Consider the following 18538-nt stretch of genomic DNA (forward strand, 5'->3'; position numbering starts at 1 on the left):
TGCAGCTCCTAATAAAGAATATGAGATGGACGGATCATGAGGTCGGAGATCAAGACCATCCTGGCTAATACGGTGAAACCCTGTCTCTACTAAAAATATAAAAAAGATTAGCCAGGCGTAGTGGTCGGCGCCTGTAGTCCCAGCTACTTGGGTAGCCGAGGCAGGAGAATGGCATGAACCTGGGAGGCGGAGCTTGCAGTGAGCCAAGATCGCGCCCCTGCACTCCAGCCTGGGTAACTGAGCGAGACTCCGTCTCCAAAAAAAAAAAAAAAAAAAAAAGAATATGCAACATAATAGTCCTTTTATAAATGTCACAAGATACACTCCATCCTTTGTAAGGTGAAATGGCAATGAACATAAACTCAAACTCGTTATGATAGGTCCTTATTTGGATATAATCACTTGGGTTCCTACAAAGTATTTAGAAATATTTTGGCATACGTGATATGAATGCTAGCTTTAATAAGCCAAACCAAAAACCTTTACTATGGCTTCTGAGAGTTCTGTGCTGCACCATTACATAAAATAAATTAATTAATTAATTAAAAAAATGAACCACAAATTTCTGAAATCTTTCTATGGGCTGAAACACACTGAGGCAAGAAAATTTAAGGCCTTGTAATATCTAAAATCTTGGCACTAATTCATCACCATTTGGAGATAAAATAAGTATTGTATTCAACTTGGAAACCAACAATTATGTGTTTGTTTCCATGCTCCAAATATTCACAAGTGGTGGATATCAAATTCCATTCATGGCTACTAGTGGTATGTACTTTCCCAGAACTATTATGAAGCATTAAATAAGATGTGAAGACTTTTGAAGCACACTGATACATATGAGAATATCACTAACATGCAGGCCAGTGTCTCCACTTTACGTCATAATCAATGCCTATTCATTTGTTGTCAAGTGTGTCTGACCTACAGATACGTTTTGTTCATTATATATAGTATTAAAAATGCATACTGATATCTAAAGGAGAGAAAATTTATATTAAAAAAGCCCCAGATTTCTGCCTTTTTCCTGAAAAACCAAGAGTCTGGAAAAATCTAAGTCCATATTTTCTCCACAGAGAACTGAGTAGATGAAATCCTGTTTTGACAAATATTTACTATTGGTTCATTCCAGTCACAACCACTTCTTTTATATTGAAAACATCAAGGCTATTTATAATAAAATAATACTTATGTAAAAATTTAGATCTTTTACAGAATAAAATAAAAAAATATGCAACATAACAGTCCTTTTATAAATGTCACAAGATACACTCCATCCTTTGTTAGGTGAAATGGCAATTATTTTCTTGCACTTGACCTGTTTAATCATTTATGTTATTTACCTGGAAAAACTGACTACTTAGGAGTTTGTGACCCCTTCTCTAAAGGGTGAATTTCTACATATGAAAAAATTAACTAGCTAAATAGTCTGCAGGATGTTAAGGAATTGGTGTTGGGTTCCAACAGAGGGGTTCTGATAGTTTTATGCAATAAGGACTAAAAATTATACCCCACGAACACCACCCATTTCACGTCTGCAGTTTATTATTAATATCATTAATCATTAGAAAACTTCCAAAATGGATGGTCAAGATTCCCTGTGACAACATTGTATGAATCCATTTGCTTATTCTGTGTAAGTTCCAAATGAGCAGGGGCTTGTTCCTTAAAGCTCAGGACAGGTCTGGCACATAGTAAGTGCTCAGTAAACTTGTGAGGTATGAATGGCAACCTGAAGTTACTCACAGTGCTGGATATCTTCATTTGATTCTCTGAAGCTCCCTTCCAACTTTCTTTACCCAGCTCTGAGACCCCGGAAGCTTATGTGCAAACTATATTACTAGATTCTATAGATTCCTTCTTTCCTGGCATGCAGTGTGGCCAGTGGGGAACACAGACAGGAGATTGTTGGGAGGAAAGAGAGTGAGGTTGTGTATTTCAAAAGCTGGTTGTTTCCTTGAGAGCTTAATGCAAACCTCTATTAAAGGCCCCAGCTTCTGGCAGGTAAGCCTCTCTACAAAGCCTTTACAGGGCATGAGTTGCCATAACTGCTCCCTCCTCTTGATCCTTCAGGCATATGGGTAGCAACACCTCCCTGCATCCCTTGTTTCCAGCCCCAGGTTACTGTACTATCCCAGTCACCTCTTTGTGCATAGCAGTCCCCTTACAAATCCCTCCTCACACTTTCCAATTTGAGCATGCCCTCTGTTCCTGCCAGGTTTCTCATTAATACCCTCATCCTAAGACCTGCTGGAGCCAACTTAGTCTCTCTCCTTTCCATAATAAAATAGAGGAGAAGCAGTTCTTCATTAAGCAATTTTTTTCACCTTTACCCATAACTGAGAGATCTTCACCTGTAAATGGCAGAAGCCGGGTGAGAGCCGGTGTCATAGCTGGCACGAACACGCCCCCGATAGAGTTCTACCGCGATGTGGTCTTTGTCACCCTTATACAGGAGGATTCCGCTGTCTTCATCTGTGGCAATCTAGTAGAAAGTAACGCTGGCATTACTAGGATGTGTAGGCAACCAAATATATTCCATCAGAAAGAGACTGCTAAGTGAGGTGAAGAGGTTTTACTATGGTTTATGTTTTCCTGATGGCTATGAGAAAACAACGCTGAAATTATTACTCGAAAGGTGACTTGTTCTTAAATTGCTTTGTTGCAAATAAATCCATAAAGAAACTTAAAAAGCACAATAAGAAATCCTCAAGTAAACATGTTGGATGTGCTTAGAACTTTCTTTGCTGGAGATTTTCACTAAACTGCTCCTTTTGCTCCTGTTATAAGCTTTATTTATAGCATCTGTGAAAAATGACTACATTGTCAAAGATGGATTTTTATATCCCATATTAAAAAAAACAAATTCTTCACAGTTATGCCATGTGTAGGGGGAAATCTTTGTTTTTATCCTGCTCTTTGGCCCATTTTAGCTTTTAAAGGATTAATTAGCTAAGTTAAGACTTAAGCCCCAACATCACTGTGCAGTTCTCATAACAATTTGGTGGGGCAAACGCTGGAAGGTAGAGAATCATGCCTTCCAGGATTCTCTTCTTCCTGACTTCAAAAGGATCCTCTGTCCCTCACTAGAGTATCAGGGTAAACCGAAAAAGGGGTGGTGTCTACACGAAACTGTCTAAAGTCATTTGAATTAAAAATATATTAAGCGATTTTGCTTATCAGATAAAACAAATATGTAGACCTAATTTGCCCCTATATTTATTATCTTTAATCTAGTGCAGCTTCTTCCATAGGGATCTGAATGACTTGCTCAAAGGTACACAGTGAGTTGGTGGAAAGACTTAAAATCTGAGTTTGTTAATTTCATGTCAAGTCTTCAAAGTTCTGGGTGAAGAGTTAAAAGGTGCTGGTTGGCTGAGCGCGGTGGCTCACGCCTGTAATCCCAGCACTTTGGGAGGCCGAGGTGGGTAGATCACATGAGGTTAGGAGTTCAAGACCGTCCTGGCCAACATGGTGAAACCCTGTCTCTACTAAAATTAGCCAGACATGGTGGCACATGCCAGTTGTCCCAGCTACTCGGGAGGCTGAGGCAGGAGAATCGCTTGAGCCTGGGAGACGGAGGTTGTAGTGAGCTGAGATCGCACCACTAAACTCCAGCTTGGGTGACAGAGCAAGACACTGTCTCAAAAAAAAAAAAAAAAAAAGGTGCTGGTGGTTGAATCCAGGTGTTCTTTCTCGCCTGCGCCCTTCTTATCTGCAGATTTCCTAAGAAAAGCCTCCCCCATGCAGAGGCTGAACTGCAGAGCCATAAAAGCAAATGAATAAAATGTTTTTCTCTGAGCACAAAACAAAGAGATATATTTTTTTTACTGTCTGCTTATCAAGTAATGAATACAAATATTTGCTTTTCATTTTGTCTTGAAAATACAAATGTTGAAGAGAAAAATTACTAATGCTGTCCACACAAGGAGCATTTTCTGTTTTTAACTGTCTGTTTAAGACATACTATCAATCATTCAGAAGCTACCACAAATGTATATTCTCTGAAGCTGAATTTTAAGATCAGATCATCTCTCCATAGAGAGAGATCTCTTACCTGAAGTGTTATGTTCGTCTGAGGCCGAACCTTGGCTGAAGGAATCTGAAGATAAGACTCTTTGTTTATAAAATTCACACTGACCAATTTTTCACACTTTTCTCCCTGATAGCCAGGCAAACACTGACATATTGGCTCATTTATTCTGACGATACACTGAGCTCCATTCTGACAATCAAAATTATCACAGGGGCTGGTACGAGGGAGGACCATGGGTGGAGAAAACTCACAGAACAAGCCACTGAAGAATAAGGAGAAAAAAATAAGTTAGTACAATTTTACTTAATTGCCAATCTGAATTGAGAGCTGTATAACATAACTGTATATTATATATATGCACTTCCTTGTTTTTCCAGTTTTCAAGTATTCTTAACTATTAAACAAAATCATCACTACGCTGTACAATAGATATTCCAAACTTACTCATCCTGTCTAAATGACACTTTGTACCCTTTGCCCAACATCTCCCCAAACACCATCCCTCTGTCCTCCTCCTTGGTAACCCTCATTCTACTCTTTGCTTCTGTAAGTTCTACTTTTTTTGTCTTAAAAATTTTTTATTTTAATTTTTGTGGGTACCTAGTAAGTGTATATATTTATGGGGTACATGAGGTATTTTTATACAGGCATGTAATGCATAATAATCACATCATGTTAAATGGGGTATCCATCCCCTCAAGTATTTATCCTTGTGTTACAAACAATCCAGTTATACTCTTTCAGTTATTTTAAAATGTACAATTACACTATTACTGACTATAGTCACCCTGTTGTGCTAGGTCTTATTGAACACTAGGTCTTATTCATTTCTGCTTTTACCTGTAACCTTCGGGGCATATGCACGTATAGCCATTCACTGCATCCGTGCAGTGGGCTCCGTTTTTACACTTGTTGTCTTGGCAGTCGTCAAAATCGATGTCGCAGTGTTCACCTACGTACCCTGGTGTGCAGTCACATCTGTTGGAACAAGCAGGTAATGGTTTCAAACCCAACTGAGACAAAATAAGTAAACAATGCATTTTATCTAGACACAATGGCACCATCTTTAAAATACTTATTTAGAATAGGCTCATAGAGCCCCCACATTAATGGATACCTAGAAAATCTAACTGTTCTGCAGTATATTCCATGTTCTATCACTGTGATCTACCACAGAAATAGTGATTTTATCTCCTTGATGATAGTGAACATCCACAGTCCAAATAAGAAAAGGATAATTGTAGCAGGGTCACTCCCTCTCACCCACTCTCCTCCCTCTTCCTTCCTTTCTCCACATTTTGTTTGCTTACAGTGCCCTATGTTTTCAGTTTGGCCTAATCCATTTGATCATTGAGATTATAAAAGTGCTATGTTGTAAAATTTACTGGGAATATTAAACATATTTTAAAAAATGATTAACATTTTAAATTTTACAATAGAGACTAGATACATCAGATCAAGGTATTACTTTAAGAAAAGCAAATATATTAATATTAAATACCCTAATTCACAATGAATCCAGATACTCATTACAGAAGAACGGGACAGTCCCGTTCTTCTGTAACGAGTATCTGGATTCAGGGACTGATATAATGGGTTAGGATAGAAGAACTGATAGAAAATTCACAGGGCCGATCCCACGGACAGTTTTCAGCCTGTTCACCATGGTGGTAAAGGGTCTTGGCTGCATTGATGGTGAAGAACCAGGAGTAATAATACAGCTGACATTCACTGAGCACTTCCTCTGGCCCTGCTCTAACCATGTGGCATCTATGCATTCACTGAATCCTCTCCACAGTCCCGTGACATTGGTGGTATTATTTCGCCCACTCTACAGGTGAGGAGACTAAGGAACAAAGAGGTGAAGTACTTTGCCCTCAAACACTCAACTTCTAAGTGTCACAGCCAGGAATCAAACTCAAGTAATTTGACAAGAAAGCTTGTATTTCTAACCACTGCACTATGCTGTTGAATAATTAATTCCACAGGCTCCCTTTAAACCTGTACTTCTCTAGTGCTGACCACTGGGATCTCTAGTTATGATACCAAGGATGCAGGACTTTATAGCTGCATGAAGAAAGGCAGTGTGGCACATGCAGCAGTTTTCAAACTGCATTGCGGACCTACAGGGGACCATAGAATCCCTACAGGTATGGCCATCAATGAGGAGGGGTCTTCTGGAAGCCTCCCTCTACCCTCCTCCTTTTCCTCAACACTCTCCTGTTGTGATTTATTAGGCTTACACATTGGCTTCCAAGAGTGTTTTTGATTGAGTTTAAGAGAGGGTTCACTGACTTTATATATATATATATATACACACACACATATACATACACATACATATATACATATATATACACATAACTGCAAAGCCTGAATTCTGCAGGGCTAGGTCATAGTTTTCTCATATATACACACACATATACACATACATATATATACACATATATAGTGTATATATGTACATGTATACATATATAGGTACATGTGTATATACACATATGTGTGTATGTGTATGTGTATATATGAGTATATATATGTGTATATATGAGAAAACTATAACTTCTCATATATACTATATAACTTCTCATATATACATATATACACACTTCATATATATATAACTTCATATATATATATAACATATAACATATATATGTGCATATATGAGAAAACTATAACTTAGCTCTGCAGAATTCAGGCTTTGCAGAATTCAGGTTTCATGGAACTGCGTTTGTAGCCCGGCTTCATTCTTAATTGTACGTTATCAACTTTATTTTATTCCAGATTTATTGAGGTATAATTGAAAAATAAAATCTTTATACTTTAAAGATGTACATGGTGATGTTTTATACATACATACATTGTGAAATAATTACCACAGTCGAGCTAATTAACATATCCATCACCTCCCATAGTTACCCTTTTCCTTTTGTGGTGAAAATATTTCAGATCTGCTCTCTGAGCAAATTTCAAGTATATTAGTATATATACTTTTATATATACTATATATATAGTGTATATATACTGTGTATATATATACACAGTATACATATATGTATATATACACACAGTATATATAGAGTATATATACTATATATGTATATACACACTATATATACAGTATATATACTCTCTATATAGTATATATACTATATATAGTATAGTATATAGTATAGTATATAGTATATATACTGTATATATACAGTATATAGTATAGTATATAGTATATATACTGTATATATAGTATAGTATATAGTATATATAGTATAGTATATAGTATATATACAGTATATACAGTATAGTATATAGTATATATACTGTATATATAGTATAGTATATACTGTATATATACTATACTATATATACTATACTATACTGTATATATAGTATAGTATATACTGTATATATACTATACTATATATACTGTATATATAGTATATTTGGCATATATACTGTATATATACTATATATATGCTATATATACATACTATATATACAATATACATAGTGTATATACAGTATTAACTACAGTGACCATGCTGTGATATCAAGTCTCTAGAACTTAGTATTCATCTTGTAACTGAAAATTTGTGCCACTGACCAACATCTTCCCATTTTCCCCACCCCAATTCCTGGTAACCACTCTTCTACTCTCTTTTTCTATAAGTTTGACTTTTTAAAATTCCACATATAAGTGAGATCATCCGGTATTTGTCTTACTATGTCTGGCTTATTTCACTTAGCATATAGTGTATATAATATTGACTAAATTACTTAATCTCTGTAAGTGTTCTTTTCCTCATCTTTAACATGTATATAATTCCACCTCACAGGTTTAAAGATCAAATGCAATTTAATTAATTAGTATAGTTTTTATATATAATGCATGCTCTATAAATGGCTGGTTTTTGAAATAATTCTCTATATACATCTTTATAATTCTATAAAAGCTTTTATGGTTTAGTCTGTATTAATTATCCACTTTTCTATTTCAAAGCTATTAGGATTTGAAGTAAGGATAATTAAAAACACCCAAGTGAATGTGGCATTACTGAATGCCTAAGGTTTTGTCTGAAAATGCAAAATCAGGATTTGAGAGTTGCTGGAGAGTGGATGAATTAAAACAAATGGGAGTATATAGCCTCTAAGAGTAGCAAACAGACTTTCAGCTCTGCATGTATGAATTAAGAAATAAAATGAGCTCACTGCATAAGCATGCTTGCTTTGCAGCCAGTTGGTTTTAATGCTAAATCATAGCAAATCAAAGTAAACAACAAGTCTTAAGTTAAATGGACTCTAAGTGGCCATATACATTCTCAAAGAGATGGACAAGGCCCGAGAAGAGAACTTCCATCAATGTTAATGTGAGCAGAGCTGCTAAAGTGCCAAGCATTAAAAGAACGAAGCAATGCTTTGAAACACTCTGAATTATTTATCTGAAAAAAGAAATCAAAGTGAAAGATAAGAGAACCACACATCCAACATAGCGGCTGTCTAAGAGCTATTTTTATATTCTCTTCTCTCCAAATACTATTTTTCAAGACCATTAGAGCTTGGAGTTACATTATGTCCAACATTTTTGTCTTTCTTGTGCTCCTCAGACTGAGTTTCAAAACAGAAAGAAAAAATTTAAATAAGAATTCCTTAGTTTGTATTATCAATAAAACATATCACATTCCTTCAACTCTATTATCTGACAAGGAGGGAGGAAGAAGCAAAGAATATAAAATACGCTGTTTAGCAGCCCAAAGCTGGCTACGTAAGATGCATGTTTGAAAATACTGCTTATGGCGTATCATAGTCTAAAAATATCTCAAAGCAATTTGGGAGATTTATGAGGTATATAATAAAGCAATAAAAGTAAAACCAGCTCTGTTAGCTTAGTAGTAAGAAAATGCAGTTGAAGTAACATAGCATAACTTGTCTAAACAGCATTTGTCAGTAGAGATTTTCTTTAGCAGCTTCACATCATTTGATTTTTAAGTCTGTTTTCTTTCCACAACTACCTTTCCCACAATGTGCAATCATTTATAAGTCGGGAGTAATAGCACACACACTGACTTAACCTGTTTTCTGCTAAACTACATACATACAGCTATGAAACGAGCTTACAAATTACGACGGAAAACAGTGGGTTTCCAAATCAGTTAGTCCATAATGCAGCCAAATGCACTTTTAAGAGTGTCTAATCTATTTGATAGTGAGAGGAGATATTTAATTAAGGATTAGTCTTTTTGCAGACAAACTCACTTTTTTTTAATGGTTTCAATTAAGTTTTACTAATATCTTATACTTACAATGCACAAAGTACTGTGAAATCTGTTCAGCAGATCAGCAGTTCTGGAAAACTTTCCTTAATAGCTAATTTCTCTAAGAAATGATATTTATTATGTAAGTGATGTGTTTTCAATTTGCCAAATTAAATTGTGAGCGTATCATTGATATGAAGACTAAAAACAACTTACCTACAGTGTTTGGTTGAATAAAATATAAAGTTTTATATAAAGTAGAAATGGAATAACATTGGGTTTTTGCCTAGGGTTGTAAACTAAAATATAATGCAAAATAGAATCATATTTATTCTTTCCTTTTTCAAAAAAGACATTGTAGGGAATCAGCAGGTGCTACAACTCTACCTACATATTCTACATTTTTGGATTTTAAACCAAATTAAAGCAAAAGCACATTGTCAAAAGAAAGCTTGAGAATAAATATCTAATTTAGATTGATATTTGAAAAGCAGTGGGGAATGGCGATTCTGACCCCACTCTCCAACCCTACTTAAAATATCTGATGATCTGTTCGGTAAGTATAAGTATCTTAGCGATCCAGCTAAAATCCCATCTTCTCTTATAAAATTCATCCTGACCTGTGTAATTGTTAATTCTCTGAATTCTATGGCAATTGAGCTTGGGTCATTTCACTAAGAAGATGAAATTAGTGAAGGTGAATAGCTATAAAGGACTACAAAATCATAAGATGGTATTATTACCATGTGCTCTGGCCATGGCAGGCACTCAATAAATATTGCTTGAAGGAATAAATAATGCTGTTTGCTAGCTGTCTGATGAAAGCACAGCTCAACTCCTGTACCCAACTGTGTAATTCCTAAGAATCCAGCCTGTTTGCTATGCAATACCAACTGTAATGTTAATAAACTATAAAACTTCTTATAAGTAACATATAGTAGAAAAATCACCCAACTGGAAAGTATAAATCCTAGCTCTAGCTCTGCCAATAAATAACCTTGCCAGGCGCGGTGGCTCACGCTTGTAATCCCAGCACTTTGGGAGGCCAAGGCGGGCGGATCACGAGGTCAGGAGATCGAGACCATGGTGAAACCCCGTCTCTACTAAAAAATACAAAAAATTAGCCAGGCGTGGTGGCGGGCGCCTGTAGTCCCAGCTACTCGGAGAGGCTGAGGCAAGAGAATGGCGTGAACCCGGGAGGTGGAGCTTGCAGTGAGCCGAGACTGCGCCACTGCACTCCAGCCTGGGCGACAGAGCGAGACTCTGCCTCAAAAAAATAAAAAAATAAAAAAATAACCTTAAGATCTCTGGACAGTCAACTAACCTCTCTGGGCCATGGTTTCCTCATGTTTAAATGAAGAATTTGGACTAGATGATCTCTAAACTACTGCCAGCTCTAAAAAGAGAAGTTGCTGTTGAAAGACCCTTAAAATATTTCAGGATGGTGGCAAAGAAATCACATAATTTGATAGCAAACATATTTCAGGAATATTGCTTTGAAGTTCTGTGTTCGCTTAAGGGAGTACACTTAGCAGGATTATAATGCTTTGTCACCCCATGCAAAAAATATTTAAGTTGGAAGAGACACTATCAATAATTACAGTGATCATCACAGGCATAGCCTGGGACTCCCTGGAGCAGCCTGAGATATATGGTCACTCTATCTTTCTCACCTTGGATAGTCCAATTATTGTTTCAGACCGTTAACATCTTCAATTACATTAAAGTCAAATTCTCTATTTTACCACAGACTTACCTTCAGACAATGAAGCACCTAGAAGTATTACAAATGTCACCGGATGGGCCTTCAAATAAATTTAAGTAAGCATTTTCAAAGGCTGCTCATTGCCATAGGTGACTTCACAAAAAAAAAAAATAATGGATGGAAAGGAAACACTTTTTCATTTTTCTTTAGTGTACTAAACAAAAAGTCCGGGGCTGGGCGCGGTAGCTCATGCCTGTAATCCCAGCACTTTGTTAGGCCGAGGTGGGCAGATCATGAGGTCAGGAGATCGAGTCCATCCTGGCTAACACGGTGAAACCCCGTCTCTACTAAAAATACAAAAAATTAGCTGGGCATGGTAGTGGGCACCTGTAGTCCCAGCTACTTGGGAGGCTGAGGCAGGAGAATGGCGTGAACCAGGGAGGCGGAGGTTGCAGTGAGCCAAGATCGTGCCACTGCACTCCAGCTGGGTGACAGGACGAGACTCCATCTCAAAAAAAAAAAAAAAAAAAAAAAAAAAGTCCATATTGTATATCGACATTTAAAAAATGTCACTGATACTAGTGAATAGGTCCCTTTAATCCTGAGCAGAGATGTGAAGCTAAGGATGAAGGGGATGAAGGAGAAGGGCTCTTAAAATAACGGGTCCCCCACCCTGACTGTGAGCAAGAAGGTAGCTTTTGACTTACTTGAATCCCTTTGGAGTTAGGATGCACTTTGAGTCATGCTGGCAGGGGTTCAGGTCCTGGGCACAGAAGTCCAGCTTCTCCTCACACAACTCACCTGCAACAGGGCAAACAGTGTTAGCTCATAGAAAAAGGTTAACAGGCTTCCTGCCAGCAGACTGTGTCATTGTCATGGGTCTTAGAGGTTAGGGCAGCTTGTGATTTAAAACAAAACAAAGCAAAAAAACCAAAACAAAAGCCACAAGGCATGGAACCAGGTGGTCCATCATCCAATTCTGGGTCTGCTGCTAAGTAGTGTTGTGATTTTGGACAACAGGACTATTGTGATCTGCGACTGATATGAGCACCTTCAGAATATACTATGGGAATTAGGAAAAGGAAATCTGAATGCTTTTCAATGGCATTGTTTATTTTGGATTTTTTTTCTTGATATATAGCATAGACCCAAAGGATGAATAAATTGCTAATGATTATTCACAAACTGAACCCACTCAGGTCACCAGCACCCACATCTAGAAACACACCATGTACCAGCACCCCAGAAGCCTTCCCTCCGGTCCCTGCAGAGGATCACTATCACGACAAGACCATAGCTGTGACTGTTTTTGAGCTGGACATAAATGAAATCATTCCATATGTACCCTTTTATGCCTGGCTTATTCTGTAGTTTTATGTTTGAAAAAAATATTCTCAAATCTTCATAGTCTCTGGTCTTAAAAGTCTAAAAGAAAAACACTTTGTTTTCTTCTTATGGATCATTGCCGCAGCTCAACAGAATATTTCTTAGAGCCACATCTTCTGACATATAAAGAAAAAAGTAAAAGGAGACTCAATCCAGAGACAGGGAACATATATTTTTTTCCATCAAAGTCAGCTAACTCATGAAACAGAACTTCTATCAACAAATGAGAGCTGAAGGCATAACCACGCAGATTCTAGGTACTCTTTGTTGAATCACATGACTGATAATTTCTTTAGAAAATTTCTTCTGATACAAATAACATGATTATTATTTCAGATACATTAGACCAATGTAATTTTCATTTAGAAGACTTTCCCAATTGTGGCGTAAAGTATTAAGGTGACTGGAAAGGTATTCATATACATAATATATATTAACTTATATAATACATTTTAAGTTATTTTTACCTTTTCTACTTTACTCCTACTTTCGAATTGTTTTATATGCAATAGATGGACAAATAAAGTGACACATCTATAGGCAGCTGTTCATTTCCAGGAAACTACTAAAACTGTCATTTGTAACAGCATTGGTTAAAATTTCAGGAGTGTGCACCATGTAACAGCACCCCTTTGTTACAAGATGATCCTTTAAAAATAATACACTGCTAGTTGGTAGAAATCATTGCTTGACAACTAAATGTGGCATATTATTTAGACTTCGAGAGTCTTTTCCCATGATGCAAATTAATAAATGTATTCATCTAGTTATTACATCAATCTGGTGTATGATATTAGTTTTTATCTGTCTCTTAAAAAGAACTAGTTGCACTGAAAGTCTCATATATTGCTTCTATAAGTTTTCTGGGATATAAAAGATTTTTAGCAACATATGCATGATGAACTATTTTTAGACAGGTTTTATTTAAAGGCTTGCAATTTCAAATAGTATCACTCTAAGTTGGATACCTTGATGAAATGCATTCATCATATTTTATAACCCTACTATAATGAAATCACTTTCAGTTTCTAACCAAATCTATCTGATGGAGATATAGACTGTTTATAGTAGTATCTATCCAAGATCGTTTGTAAAAACTGATGGTAAAGAAGGACCATTTGAGATACATAATAAATGTCATTTTATGTACTTTTCACTTTATGCCTAAATAAGAAACTGTTTTAAAATTATAATAAAGGGAAATGTTTTATTCCTTATTTACTCTGATACAATCCAACCCATTTCATTCAATGTAAGTCACAGTCCATAAGGATTTACTACATGATGTTGTGCTACAGGCTGGAGCTACAAGGATGAATGTAATGGACTCTGCCCTTAATCAGTTCTTAATCTACCAGCATAGAAAGTCTTGAGCTAGGGGAAGAACACAGACAGTGAATTTCATCTCTAAAAAGTAAAACTGAGAGTTAACCCTTGTCTACAAGGAATTACTCCATAGACTTGATAATGGAAAGGAGTGAACAAGGACAAAGTTCCAAGAAACTGTTAGCTAACCAGATTGTTAAATCTCTAATCAACAGCTTTAAGACTAAGCATGCCAACTTGAACATAAAAAACTACATCAATGTCAAGTATTCCTTATCTCTATAAGAGTAGCAAAATAGCAATAATCACTATTGAGATTGTATATGATACTTCTTTGTGACCATTACATAGCTATACACCTGACTTTAGTAAGATAGGTTGATGACTTCAAAAATGATTTGATTTTTGGCCAGGTGCGGTGGCTCACGCCTATAATTCCAGTACTTAGGATGCTGAGGTGGGCGGATTGCCTGAGGTCAGGAGTTTGAGACCAGCCTGGCCAACATGGTGAAACCCTGTCTCTACTAAAAATACAAAAATTAGCCGGGTTTGGTGGCAGGCACCTGTAATCCCAGCTACTCGGGAGGCTGAGGCCAGGAGAATCGCTTGAACCCGGGAGGCAGAGGTTGTCGTGAGCCAAGATTGCGCCATTGCACTCCAGTCTAGGCAACAAGAGCAATCAAAAAAAAAAAAAAAAAAGATTTGATTTTCTTTATTATCACCAAACATTGGTGATAAACCCTATTTATTTATTTTCAGCCATGGGCCCTTAAAATTTCCCAATAGTGTGGAACACAATCATTGCCTGGCATTTGTGATTTCACTTTTGATCAGATGAGCAAATTAATTTTCCTTATGATTCTAGTTTTCATCTCTTGTTGATAAGAGGTTAAAGCATTCTGAGTGTATGTATATATGTTAGTTGTGTCTGTTTTGAGAGAGAAAACAAAGAGTGGTCAATCAGGGGGTCTATGGTTACCTCTTCAGGATAAGAGAGGTTAGTAAATGATCTACTATAACTGGTAATAAATATTGCTGGTAACCAATATCTGAGAATCCCAGAACTTTCTTAAGAAAAAGTGCTACATGTTGTAAACAGAGGAATCTTTCTGATACAGAGTTTTTTTTTTTTTTTTTTCTTGAGACAGAGTCTTGCTCTGTCAGCCAGGCTGGAGTGCAGTGGCGTGATCTTGGCTCGCTGTAACCTCCGCCTTGCAGGCTCAAGTGATTCTCCTGCCTCAGCCTCCTGAGTAGCTGGGATTACAGGCATGTGCCACCATGCCCAGCTAATTTTTGTATTTTAAGTAGTCACGGGGTTTCACCATGTTGGGCAGGCTGGTCTCGAACTCCTGACCTCAAGTGATCCTCCCACCGTGGCCTCCCAAAGTGCTGGGATTACAGATACAGAGTTTTGTCTATTTCTTAGATCACCTCTTCCTGATTTTGTCTGTTGGTTATATACGGGACACAACAGGACAAGAAATGACCAAGTTCTACAGTAACACTATTACAACTTGTGAAAGAGCATGCCAAAAGTGATACCCACTCTTCTAAATGGGAATGATTTTTCAGACTCACTCTTGAAGAGGAGATAAAATGCTACTTACTGAACATCTGTGAATGTGTTTCTTTTGAAAAATTTCATGGAGTGGTAATGTGCCCATTCATCCTTGCTTGCACGACAGTCCTGGTTTACACCTGCTGCCCCAAGGTAATTGTCAATAGGGTGCCTGGGCACTCACATAACTACCCTGATTTGGATGATAAATGTTATGGGTCACCTTCTAGGTGGAAGCTGGATCATCAGAGTTGATAATACTCTGGAGTGAAGAGTGAATCAGCATAAAGAGACCTCAGGAAGTAACCGTTCTTATTGGGGAAAATGACATTTGGTTAGCTGTATTACTGTCTGGGATGGCCTTCTACAGTTGTAAGCAATATATGAGAGTTGACTGGTTGCAGAACTATTTTATTGTTCTCGGCCTCAGTTCTTCATCTGTAAACTGAGGCTCTGGAATTAAAGATGTGTAAGGTCAACTGCGGCTCTAAAAAATCTCTTTTTTTCAATAAAAAGGAAAATGCTTCTGAAGATACGGATAATGCAGACAGCAAGTTACCAGAGGGAGTATCACGCTTAGCTGTACAAAACAACATTACTGCATTCAGCAGTAAAAATAAGTATCAGCATGTGTTCAGAGCCCCCTGTGGTACCGATATTGTGAGTATTATTGCATTAAGGAAGAAACCTCAATGCACACTGATGGTTTTTATGAGAAATAATACCTGGAGTTTGGCCTTACCTTCTGCTTCATTTTAGATTTATGAACCTGTTTTTTTAATGTTTTTTTTTTTTTTATTTTTTGAGATGGAGTCTTACTCTGTCACCCAGGCTGGAGTGCAGTGGCACAATCTCGGCTCACTGCAACCTCTGCCTCCTGGGTTCAAATGATTCTCCTGTCTCAGCCTCCCCAGTAGCTGGCACTACAGGCGCACACCACCATGCTCAGCTAAATTTTGTACTTTTAGTAGAGATGAGGTTTCACCATGTTGGCCAGGATGGTCTCATCTCTTGACCCTGTGATCCACCCACCTCAGCCTCCCAAAGTCTTGGGATTACAGGCATGAGCCACTGTGCCCAGCCCGAACCTAACTGTTTTTAATGCTCCTTCCTTGTTTAACACAAAGGGGCCCTTCCTATTGCCTTCATTTCTACTTCCTTCCTAGTATCTTATCTTTTTGTTTAAATTTGTTACCATACTTACTGAAATAGTTTTAGAACTATTCTACAATGTTCTTCCCTGATACTTACAGAATGATCTGCCTATAGCTTTTTCAAGTAATTAAAACAGCAAGTCAGATTTTTAACTTCACCATATATTTTGAGTCCCAACTATGTATGGGGACCTCTATCAATGCTAGAAGTATAACGGTAAACAACAACAACAACAACAACAAACTATTCCTATTTCCACGGAGTTTATGTATGAGAGGAGGAGAAGGAAGATATTAATCCAGTAATTTCCCAAGTAGAGTAGTCCCCCTTTATCAGCAGTTTTGTTTTCTGTGGTTTCAATTCCCTGCTGTTAACAGCGGCCAAAACACATTAAACGGAAAATTCCAGAAATAAACAATTAATAAGTCTTGAACTGCATGCCGGTCTGAGTAGCTTGGTGAAATCTTGTTCCATTCTGCTCCATCACACCTGGCATGTAAATCATCTCTATCCAGGGTACCTGGCTGAAGAAGCCTCCTGCCCATCAGTCACTTTTGAGCCGTCTCAGTTATCAAATCTATTGTTGTGGTATCACAGTCCTCCTGTTCAAGGAAACCTTATTTTACTTAATAATGGCCCCAAAGTGCAAGAGTAGTGATGCCGGTAATTTGGACAAGCCCAAGAGAAACTGTCAAGTGCTTCCTTTAAGTGAAAAGGTGAAAGTTCTTAATAAGGAAAGAAAGAAAAATTGTACGCTGAGATTGCTAAGATCTGCAGTAAAAATGAATCTCCTACCTCTGCAAAGTTGTGAACTAGGAAAAAAGAAATTCATACTAGTTTTGCTGTCATAGCTCAAACTGCAAAAGTTACAGCCACCATGCACGCTAATGGCTTACTTGGGATGAAGAGGGATTCAGTGTGTGGGTTGAAAGACATGAACAGAAACATGTTCTGATTGATAGCAACGGGCTTCAGTGCTATTTGTGGTTTCAGGCATCTACTGAGCGTCTTGGAACGTATCGCCCGCAGATAACGAGGGGACTACTATATGTATAAAATTGCCTCTGTGCTGAGTGCTAAGCAGGAACATTTTATGGGGCTCTAGAAAGGGACTGTTTCCTCTGAAGAAGGACAGGAGAGGTTCTTCTGAAGAGGTGAGACTCAAAGGCAAGGGTGAAGTGGAGAATGAAGAGCTCCGACAGAGGCTTCTGCAGGAGGCAGCATGAAGAACAGGAGCCCTGAGAGATGGGGAGTAAGCCTGGGAAAACACGGTGCCAAAGGAGCCCCAGAGGCTGGCTGGGCCACAGGGTCAAAGGTCTTCATTCTATGAATAATGAGCTCCCACTGAAAGGTTTTGAGTCGGGGCATAGCCAGATGACATCTGCACTTTGAAAAGAGCACTCTGGCTGGGCACAGGGGCTCACGACTGTAATCCCAGCACTTTGGGAGGCCGAGGTGAGCGGATTACCTGAGGTCAGGAGTTTGAGACCAGCCTGGCCAACATGGTGAAATCCCGTCTCTACTAAAAATACAAAGATTAGCCAAGCGTGGTAGTGGATGCCTATAATCCCAGCTATTTGGGAGGCTGAGACAGGAGAATTGCTTGAACCTGGGAGGTGGAGGTTGCAGTGAGCAGAGATTGCACCATTGCACTGCTCTAGCCTGGGCAATGAAGAGCAAAATTCTGGAAAGAAAGAAAAGAGAGAGAGAGAGAGAACTCTGTCTCCAGTGGAGGACGCAGATTGCATAAGTGGAGATACAAGTGCACATGAGAGGTGACCACTTGTACAGAGTAGGGGTGGGGTGGAGGTATACATGGCCCAAAGTAGTGTTTAGGAAGCAAAACAGATGGGACTTTGTGATGGACTGAATAAGCATGGGGGAAAGAGAGAGAGGGAGATGTCTAGAATGTCTATGATTTGGGTATGTATATTGGGAATTACCATTTGGTGACATGGAGAACAGTGGAGGAAGACCAGGTTTCCTGGTGCAAACAGAGTTTAAAATACAGTGATGTGGTGTTGAGGATTCAATTGTGCCCCTCAAAACAAAATATGTTTGAGTCCTCTAGTACCTCAGGCTGTGACCTTATTTTGAGATAGAGTTTTTACTGAGGAAAT

The 18538-nt window shown here is 37.9% G+C and overlaps 1 protein-coding gene across 2 annotated transcripts in view; it reads right to left on the reverse strand.

Annotated features, from left to right (window-relative positions):
- SLIT2 (slit guidance ligand 2) overlaps positions 1-18538 on the reverse strand; it is a 380209-nt gene that overhangs the window by 24637 nt on the left and 337034 nt on the right. For both annotated transcript variants that reach the window (XM_058430212.1, XM_058430211.1), the window contains exons 29-32: positions 11701-11794; positions 4877-5014; positions 4058-4298; positions 2355-2485 (exon numbers count right to left, since the gene is read on the reverse strand). In XM_058430212.1, the coding sequence (XP_058286195.1) occupies positions 2355-2485; positions 4058-4298; positions 4877-5014; positions 11701-11794 (604 nt within the window). The remainder of the gene's footprint in view (positions 1-2354; positions 2486-4057; positions 4299-4876; positions 5015-11700; positions 11795-18538) is intronic.

Source organism: Hylobates moloch, unplaced genomic scaffold (assembly GCF_009828535.3).
Source record: "Hylobates moloch isolate HMO894 unplaced genomic scaffold, HMol_V3 SCAFFOLD_17, whole genome shotgun sequence".
Classification (NCBI taxonomy): domain Eukaryota; kingdom Metazoa; phylum Chordata; class Mammalia; order Primates; family Hylobatidae; genus Hylobates; species Hylobates moloch.